This window comes from Mandrillus leucophaeus, unplaced genomic scaffold, assembly GCF_000951045.1.
Source record: "Mandrillus leucophaeus isolate KB7577 unplaced genomic scaffold, Mleu.le_1.0 Scaffold87, whole genome shotgun sequence".
Taxonomy (NCBI): Eukaryota; Metazoa; Chordata; class Mammalia; order Primates; family Cercopithecidae; genus Mandrillus; species Mandrillus leucophaeus.
Genome location: NW_012109474.1, coordinates 3,391,309 through 3,400,639, shown reverse-complemented (window position 1 = coordinate 3,400,639; position 9,331 = coordinate 3,391,309). Strand labels below are relative to the sequence as shown.

The 9,331-nt window shown below is 53.1% G+C and overlaps 1 protein-coding gene across 3 annotated transcripts; it reads left to right on the top strand.

The window, feature by feature from the left end:
* The first annotated feature begins 3,408 nt into the window (after positions 1 to 3,408).
* Positions 3,409 to 9,331, top strand: CXXC1 (CXXC finger protein 1). Of its 3 annotated transcripts, none has more exons than XM_011969033.1 (15): positions 3,409 to 4,145; positions 4,847 to 4,965; positions 5,066 to 5,166; positions 5,441 to 5,676; positions 5,770 to 5,946; positions 6,342 to 6,368; positions 6,446 to 6,691; positions 6,854 to 6,961; positions 7,131 to 7,315; positions 7,590 to 7,797; positions 7,876 to 7,986; positions 8,126 to 8,175; positions 8,317 to 8,413; positions 8,671 to 8,823; positions 8,938 to 9,331. In XM_011969033.1, the coding sequence occupies exons 1-15, from the start codon at positions 4,143 to 4,145 to the stop codon at positions 9,082 to 9,084; spliced, it is 1,968 nt and encodes a 655-aa protein (XP_011824423.1). In that variant the 5' UTR covers positions 3,409 to 4,142; the 3' UTR covers positions 9,085 to 9,331. The 3 variants fall into 3 exon arrangements, with proteins under 3 accessions (XP_011824423.1, XP_011824422.1, XP_011824424.1); XM_011969032.1 differs by having other exon boundaries at positions 6,854 to 6,973; XM_011969034.1 differs by having other exon boundaries at positions 3,415 to 4,145; positions 8,354 to 8,413.

Genomic DNA, 9,331 nt, shown 5'->3' with positions numbered 1-9,331 from the left:
AGTTCAGTGATGCAATCATGGCTCTCTGCAGCCTCGACGGCCCGAGCTCAAGCAATCCTCCTGCCTCAGCCTCCTGCATAGCTGGAACCACAGGCACGTGCCACCATGCCAGCTAAATTTTTTGTATTTTTTAGTAGAGACGGGGTTTCACTGTATTAGCCAGGATGGTCTTGCTCTCCTGACCTCATGATCCACCTGCCTCAGCTTCCCAAAGTGCTGGGATTACAGGCGTGAGCCACTGTGCCCAGCCTAAATGTTTTTATTATTTGTAGAGACGAGGTCTTGCTATGTTGCCCAGGTTGGTTTCGAACTCCTGGGCTCAAGGGATCCTCCCTCCTTGGCCTCCCAAAGTGCTGGGATTATAGGCATGAACCACTGTGCCCAGCCCTCTGGAATTTTTTATTTAATATTTTCAGACTGTGGTTGACCATGGGTAACTAAAACTTCAGAAAGCAAAACTCTGTATTCCTCAGTGAATGATTCCAGTACTGATTTTGTCTGCGCTTGGTGGCGAATTAGAATTGAAGTGCTAAGCACGGTTTTGTCATTGAATTTCAGATATTTATCTCATCCTTGCTGTTTGCAAGAAGTGTCTGGAAGACTTCCGTCCCCCTCCCAGGAATCTTTGGTAGAGTTGGGCTCTCCTTTCCCTTTCCTGTGATCCCCACCTGTGCTGAGATCTTGTACTTGGTTTCTCATTCTGTGTTGTTTGTTCTCCGCCTAAGATCCTAATCCTGATTCCTGGTGTCTGATCCCCTGGACTTCTGATCCATTTCCTGACTCAGGTCCACTGTGACCCTTAGCTTTCAGAATCTGCTCTATTCTGTGCTTGCCTCATGAACCTTTTTATCTAACTTTTCTCGTCCTGGGGGTTCCCTGAGTCTATGCCCTGATTTCAGCCCACAGCCCAACACTCACAGTAGGAATATTTTACTATTAATATCAGATCCTTTATTACTGGCTGTGTGACCTGGCAAGGGACTTAGGCTCCCTGAGTCTCAATTGCTTTCACTGCAGAGTGGGGACAATAAGGCTCCTGCTCCATTCACCGTATAAGGCAATTAGGATCAGATAAGCTGTCATGTGAGAAGAAAGTATCTTGTGAACTACAAACCACTAAGCAAATAGAAGGTTTTTAAAATATGACTATTACCATCGTTATCAAGCTAGATGTACGAAAAATGTACTATTTGACAAAATACTAATCTTTGTTTGTTTCATCATGTCCCTACCAGACTGCACACAGACCAAAGTGAGCACCAATAGTGTAAATTGGGAGCTCCTCAAGGGCAGCATCTCAGATGGTGCTGGGTATTTGAGAAAATAGGAGAGACATTCATATTTATTTTTATCTCATCCCTTTAAATATGTATTTTATGTGGTTTCTGATTTTTGCACTATATTAGTGTGGTAATGTGTAGGATTTATAAAATGGCTGTGAATGCTGACAGTTTTTTACTGACAGGGGTGATGAATTTACAAGTTTGCAGTGGCCGGGCGTAGGGGCTCACGCCTGTAATCTCAGCCCTTTGGGAGGCCAAGGGGAGTGGATCTCTGGAAGTAAGGAGTTCGAGACCAGACTGGCCAAAACTTCATCTCTACTAAAAATACAAAAATTAGCTGGGTGTGGTGGCACATGCCTATAATCCTAGCTACTCAGGAGGCTGAGGCCGGAGTACTGCTTGAACCCAGGAGGCAGAGGTTGCAGTGAGCCGAGATTGCCCACTCCACGCCAGCCTAGGTGACAGAGCGAGACCCCCTCTCAACAACAACAACAACAACAACAACAAAAGTTCGCACTAATCTAATAACCTAATAAGGCTCTGATAAAGGAAACTTCGTACACTGCTGGTAGAAATATATGTATCAACCATCAAAAGACAAAATTGCAACAAATTTAGTTATAGATGTAATGGCTTTTACTTGCAATTCATGAATTGGGGCAGATCCCATTATACAAAATAGAATGAGAGCTTCTCCTGGGAAATAGCAGAGTAGTGAATTTTGTAAGGTGGGAGGAAGGAAAAAGAACATTTTTTTTTAAGCTGATTGGTTAACATCAGGTTGCTTCAGGTTACTTTTTTATAAAGATTAAAGCAGAGGTGGCTTTCAAGCTAAAAGTGGCTTGTTTGGGGATTTAGCTATTATTCTGTCTCTTTCTCCTGATTTCTTGGAAGGTCAGATAAACAATTTAGTTTTGGCTTGGTGGCATGGAACTTTAGCACGAGTGACTCCATTTTGGTGGGACCTAGAGCAGGAGCTCTGTCCAAACCAATGACCACCTATAAATTTGAACATGTCGAACAATATTTAGAGCTAATTACAAAGTAATTCTATCTCTAAGGAGTGTCAACTAAGAAGAGGCAAGAGACCAAGCTGCAACGCAGGAGTTTATTGGGGCATTAGGAACTGCAATTCAGGAGACACAGATTCAGCTCGAAGTCAAATTGTACTCCAAAAAAGAGGAAGGGGAGTAGGACTTTTTAAGAAAAATAGAAAGGAAGCTAAGGATTACACAAGTTATTTTAAAGAAATTATTATTGGTGGAGGCGGCTGGCCAGCACCAGTCCATAGTTCATTGGTTGTTGTTCAGGAGATGAAGCGCTGGTGAAATATAGCTGGTTTCCAGGACGGTGTGGTCATTGCAGTTTTGACCAATTCAAGGGTTCCAGGCAAGTTCCTATTGTGTTTTAGTTTTGGTTTGTTTGTTTTCCTTTTTGCAAGTTTGCGAGGAGTCCTTAGAATGGCTTCCAGGCGGAGCGGGCGCGGTGGTTCACGCCTGTAATCCCAGCACTTTGGAGGGCCAAGGCTGGCGAATCACCTTAAGCCGGGAGATCCAGACCATCCTGGCCAACACGGTGAAAGCCCGTCTTTACTAAAAATACAAAAAATTAGCCGGGCGTGGTAGCGCAAGCCTGAAATCCCAGCTACTCGGAAGGCTGAGGCAGGATAATAGGTTGAATCCGGGAGGCGGAGGTTGCAGTGAGCCGAGATAGCGCCATTGCACTCCAGCCTGGGCAACAAAAGCGAAACTCCGTCTCAAAAAATAAGTAAATAAATAAATAAAAATTAGAAAGAATGGCTTCCAGGCTCCATTTTACAGCTGTTAACCAGAGTGACACCGTTTTGTATATCACATTTCACAAGAGATAATCAGGTATGAGCATACAGATCTATGTTTAAGAATGTTCGTTGCAACTTTATTTAGAATAATATTTGAAAATGTTCTAAATGCTAAACAATAAATCAATGGATAAGTAAACTGTGCTTAGGCTTATTGTGCAGCTTATAGAACTAAAATAAGATTTGATATTAGTTTAACAATTGTTTTTAAATAAAAATAAAATAAATAGAAGCCGAACCGTGCCAGGCCTGGCAGAAGAATGACAAGTGGGAGGAGTGAGAGCCGGAAAGAGTGGTGGCAGGTGAAGTCGGAGACGACAGAGGAACTGGTTTCCTCCGCCCCGCAAGGCACACAGCCTGCCGACACCCCATCAATACATGTGGAAGGGGAAAGAGACAGAATGGAGGAATGAATACAACTTGATCCAGGTAGCGTATCGGGAGCGGCCGCTTTACCTGTGAACCTCTCTGCCTGACAAGCGGCCAATATACGGTATCAACCACCAAGATGGCGGCGCCCTTTAGGAATCCGCAAATAGGTCGCCGCCATGTGTCGCCAAGGAACGTACGAATTCGACCCTCGTACGGAATCAGATTCCAAGATGACGGCATCTATGAGGAAGTCACGCAGTAGGTGCAGCCATGTTGCCTGTACGTCCAGGCCGTACTAGCAGCCGCCGTACGGACTCTACTGACAAGGTGGCGACGCCCTCGGGAAAGCCACAATGTGAGCGCTGCCATGTTCCCGGCGAACGTGTGGATTCGGCCACCATACGGATACGATAATCAAGATGGCGGCGCCTGAGGGTTCTTCGGGGGCTCTAGGCGAGCGAACTACTGGTTTGCGGCGGAGACGACGCACGGGGCCTGCGCAGTAGGAGTACGCTGCCTGGGAGGCGTGACCAGAAGCGGAAGTAGTTGTGGGCGCCTTTGCAACCGCCTGGGACGCCGCCGAGTGGTCTGTGCAGGTTCGCGGGTTGCTGGCGGGGGTCGCGAGGGAGTGCGCCGGGAGCGGAGATATGGTGAGTACCGGGTTCAGGGAGGGGTTCGGCGGTGGAAGTTGGTGGGGTTGGCAACAGTGGGGTCTGTCGGCCGACTCAGGGGTCTGTGGTGAGCCGTAACCGGAGTCTGTGGACTGAACGGCGGGAGTCTGTGGGCAGAATGATGAACCATCTGGGAGTTCTATGGTGAGCCACGGTGGGGGAGTCCTTAATAGAAGTTTAGTGGGGACTCCGGGTGGCAGTTCCATGGGAAACCGTGATCGGGGATTGTGAGGAGTCACATTGGGTGGTCTGTAGTGAGCCGTGACGAGGAGTTCGTGTCCGGGGATCCGCGGACAGCCGCGACTGGGGGTGGGTGCGGGTGCCAGGTGGGTCTATGAGGTAAACAGGGAGGGGTGCGTAGAGAACCGCGATGGGAAGTCCGCAGTGAATTACGCGGGGTCTGTGAGGCGCCACGATGGAGGATCGCGATGCCCCATTAGCGAGTGTGGACGCAGGGAGCGGTTGTCGGTGGGTGCGTGATGGGAAGTATGGAGCAAAGTAATAGGATGTCAGGGGAAGGGACGGAGGTCAGTGGGGACTGTGATGGAGAGGTTTTTGGGGGGCCCCGATGTGAAATCTGCAGGTAGAGTGGGGATCCCTGCTGACCATGGTGGAGCTGTAATGGGATAAGCCGCCACGGTGGGGGCTGTTTAAGGATCCGTAATGGGGGTATCCCGCAGGAGGGAGATGGTTCAGACCCAGAGCCTCCAGATGCTGGGGAGGACAGCAAGTCGGAGAATGGAGAGAATGCGCCCATCTACTGCATCTGTCGCAAACCGGACATCAACTGCTTCATGATGTGAGCCCGGGAGAGGTGGGCGGGGCAGACACTAGCAGCGTGGGGTGAGGCCTATGGGCCGCGCCCCTCACATCTCCACCGCCTGCCCCATCCTCCGCAGCGGGTGTGACAACTGCAATGAGTGGTTCCATGGGGACTGCATCCGGATCACTGAGAAGATGGCCAAGGCCATCCGGGAGTGGTACTGCCGGGAGTGCAGAGGTGAGGGCCATGGATGGACAGGGAAGGCAGGTGGGGCTTCAAGGGAGGAGGAGGAGCCATAATGGGGTTAGTGATACACGTCTGTGGTGAGCTGGAATGGGGTCTCCATTGTGAGTGGTAATAGAAGATTCCACGGGAAGAGGCAGCTCTGCCCTGGACAGGGGTGCAGAGTAGGTGGGTGGGATAGTAAGGGAGAGAAGAGGAAGAAAGAGGTTTTGGGACCATTCAGGCCCTCTAGTGCTCACTCACTTTGGCCCTACTCTCTGCCCCACAGAGAAAGACCCCAAACTAGAGATTCGCTATCGGCACAAGAAGTCACGGGAACGGGATGGCAATGAGCGGGACGGCAGTGAGCCCCGGGATGAGGGTGGAGGGCGCAAGAGGCCTGTCCCCGATCCAGACCTGCAGCGCCGGGCAGGGTCAGGGACAGGGGTTGGGGCCATGCTTGCTCGGGGCTCTGCTTCGCCCCACAAATCCTCGCCGCAGCCCTTGGTGGCCACACCCAGCCAGGTGAGTGGCTGCATAAAGTGAGTAGATGTGTAAAGTGGTTCCGTTTCAGCCCTGCCTGGGTCCATAATTTCTGTTCTGGGCCCCCTCCTCCAGCATCACCAGCAGCAGCAGCAGATCAAACGGTCAGCCCGCATGTGTGGTGAGTGTGAGGCATGTCGGCGCACTGAGGACTGTGGTCACTGTGACTTCTGTCGGGACATGAAGAAGTTTGGGGGCCCCAACAAGATCCGGCAGAAGTGCCGGCTGCGCCAGTGCCAGCTGCGGGCCCGGGTGAGCATGGACAGAGCTGGGTAGGGTCAGGTGTGGGAGAGCTGGTGGGTCCATGCATGGTTAGTGTAGTCTAGGCATGGCTAAGCCAGGTGGGATTGGGCCTGACTGTATCTAGACAGGTGGGAAGGGACCTGTCATGTCCAGATGAATGGGGCATGAGCTGGTATGCTGGGCTGGCAGAACCCCCACCAACCCTGGGTGGACAGAGTGGGGTCAGGTGTTTCCAGGTGGTCATGCACGTCAGTACAGATAAGACAGGGGCGAGCATTCCTGGTAGTAAGGGGTAGTGGGGAGGTGTGTGTGGGGAGGTAAGGCCAGGCCAGGTGGGTGGGGCTAGGGCAAGGCCGCCCTCCATCCACCTGGGGCTGACCTGGGCCTTCCTCCTGCCGGCACAGGAATCGTACAAGTACTTCCCTTCCTCGGTGAGTCCAGCTCCCCAGGGTGGGGCGGGGCATGCGGGCAGGGCGGTCAGGGCCAGTCCTGAGATTCTGCCCCGCAGCTCTCACCAGTGACGCCCTCAGAGTCCCTGCCAAGGCCCCGCCGGCCACTGCCCACCCAACAGCAGCCACAGCCATCACAGAAGTTAGGGCGCATCCGTGAAGATGAGGGAGCAGTGGCATCATCAGCAGTCAAGGAGCCTCCTGAGGCTACAGCCACGCCTGAGCCACTCTCAGATGAGGACCTACCTCTGGATCCTGACCTGTATCAGGACTTCTGTGCAGGGGCCTTTGATGACCACGGCCTGGTGAGCAGATAGGAGCATCCCCTGGTGGAAGGGTGGAGGTTACAGAAGCAGAGAGTATCCGTAATGAGGAGACAGAGGGTATGGAAGGCTGATATGGGACATGAGTAGGTGGTGGGGTTGTCATGAGCGGGGCAGGTGGGTCAGTGCATGCCCTGCTTGCAGCCCTGGATGAGCGACACAGAAGAGTCCCCATTCCTGGACCCTGCGCTGCGGAAGAGGGCAGTGAAAGTGAAGCATGTGAAGCGTCGGGAGAAGAAGTCTGAGAAGAAGGTGATGGAGAGGGTAAAATGGATGTGGAAAGGCAGAGGGTGGGGTTGAGGGAGAGGCAGAGGTCAGAGGCTGAATGGGGCAAGAGCCAGAAAAGGCTAGAATGGAGCAGGAGTCTGGGGTTTGGGGCTGACTTTGAGTCCACCCTGACCTGACCTGTCTTGCTTAACAGAAGGAGGAGCGATACAAGCGGCATCGGCAGAAGCAGAAGCACAAGGATAAATGGAAACACCCAGAGAGGGCTGATGCCAAGGACCCTGCGTCGCTGCCCCAGTGCCTGGGGCCCGGCTGTGTGCGCCCCGCCCAGCCCAGCTCCAAGTATTGCTCAGATGACTGTGGCATGAAGCTGGCAGCCAAGTGAGTCATTCCTGAGGGGTTCAGGGGAGTCAGGAAGTACATGGTAGGGCCTGACAACTGCCTTCTGTATGTCTACCAGTCAATCAGCTGTCCACCATTCAGTCACCAAACAGCCACTACCCACTCACCCATCCACCTATCCGCCCCTGTGTCCATCCAGCCACCATTCCGCCAGTCACCTGTTTATTTCTCCTTTTGCCATTTAGTCATGCATCTATTTTCCCACCCTCACTGATCACCTCACTCATTCTGTTGCTTGCTACCTTCCCTGCAGCCGCATCTATGAGATCCTCCCCCAGCGCATCCAGCAGTGGCAGCAGAGCCCTTGCATTGCTGAAGAGCACGGCAAGAAGCTGCTGGAACGCATTCGCCGAGAGCAGCAGAGTGCCCGCACTCGCCTTCAGGAAATGGAACGCCGATTCCATGAGCTTGAGGCCATCATTCTGCGTGCCAAGCAGCAGGCTGTGCGCGAGGATGAGGAGGTGAGCAAGCAGGGGCGCAGCGGGGCAGGGCCGGTACTTTGTCCTTCCTAGCCTTATTGTTCCTTCCACCCCATGCAGAGCAACGAGGGTGACAGTGATGACACAGACCTGCAGATCTTCTGTGTTTCCTGTGGGCACCCCATCAACCCACGTGTTGCCTTGCGCCACATGGAGCGCTGCTATGCCAAGGTTGGGGGTCAGACTGAGGGGGCAGACCATGTGGGAACATCGGTGGGCCAGTGGGGGACAGATTTGTTGTCTGGGTGGTGTCTTGGGAGGGCATGCAGCGCACATCCACAGTTCCCTCCATTTGTGCTCATCCCTCCAGTATGAGAGCCAGACATCCTTTGGGTCCATGTACCCCACACGCATTGAAGGGTAAGTGAGGGTGCCACGCGAAGTGAGAGGTGGGGGGTTAAGGCGGAGGTCAGAAGTGGGATGTGTGTGGAACTGGGGCAGGATACGGGCAAGGACAGGTGGACCTCCCTTTACTACCCTCTCTCTATTCCAAACCCCCAGGGCCACACGACTCTTCTGTGATGTGTATAATCCTCAGAGCAAAACATACTGTAAGCGGCTCCAGGTGCTGTGCCCCGAGCACTCACGGGACCCCAAAGTAAGGTTTTCCCTCAGCTCCTCCCATTTTGCCCCTCCTCCCTGCCTCACTGTCCCACATTCATCCCTGCCTCCCTCACCTCACCTTTCCTTCACTTTTTCCTCTCCTTCCCTGCTGCTTCACCCTCCATTCCTCCCTTTTCCATGCCTCCTCACCGTTCCCTGAACCCTCCATTCTTTCCCTTCTCCGTCCTTGATCCCCCATTCTTATTCTCCCTTATCACCATTATTCATCCCTCCAACCCGGCCTCCCTGCAGGTGCCAGCTGACGAGGTATGCGGGTGCCCCCTTGTACGTGATGTCTTTGAGCTCACGGGTGACTTCTGCCGCCTGCCCAAACGCCAGTGCAATCGCCATTACTGCTGGGAGAAGCTGCGGCGTGCGGAAGTGGACTTGGAGCGCGTGCGTGTGGTAGGTTTCGCTGTGGGTTCATAGTGCATGTGGTAGGTTTCCATGCCGGATGTGACCGAGGGCAGGCGGGGCTTCAGTTGTTCCTGCTTAGGACTCCTGCCGCTCTCTTGGCAGTGGTACAAGCTGGACGAGCTGTTTGAGCAGGAGCGCAATGTGCGCACAGCCATGACAAACCGCGCGGGATTGCTGGCCTTGATGCTGCACCAGACAATCCAGCACGATCCCCTCACTACCGACCTGCGCTCCAGTGCCGACCGCTGAGCCTTCTGGCCCGGACCCCTCACACCCTGCATTCCAGATGGGGGAGCTGCCCGGTGCCCATGTGTCCGTTCCTCCACTCATCTGTTTCTCTGGTTCTCCCTGTGCCCATCCACCGGTTGACCGCCCGTCTGCCTTTATCAGAGGGTCTGTCCCCGTCGACATGTTCAGTGCCTGGTGGGGCTCCGGAGTCCACTCATCCTTGCCTCCTCTCCCTGGGTTTTGTTAATAAAATTTTGAAGAAACCAAG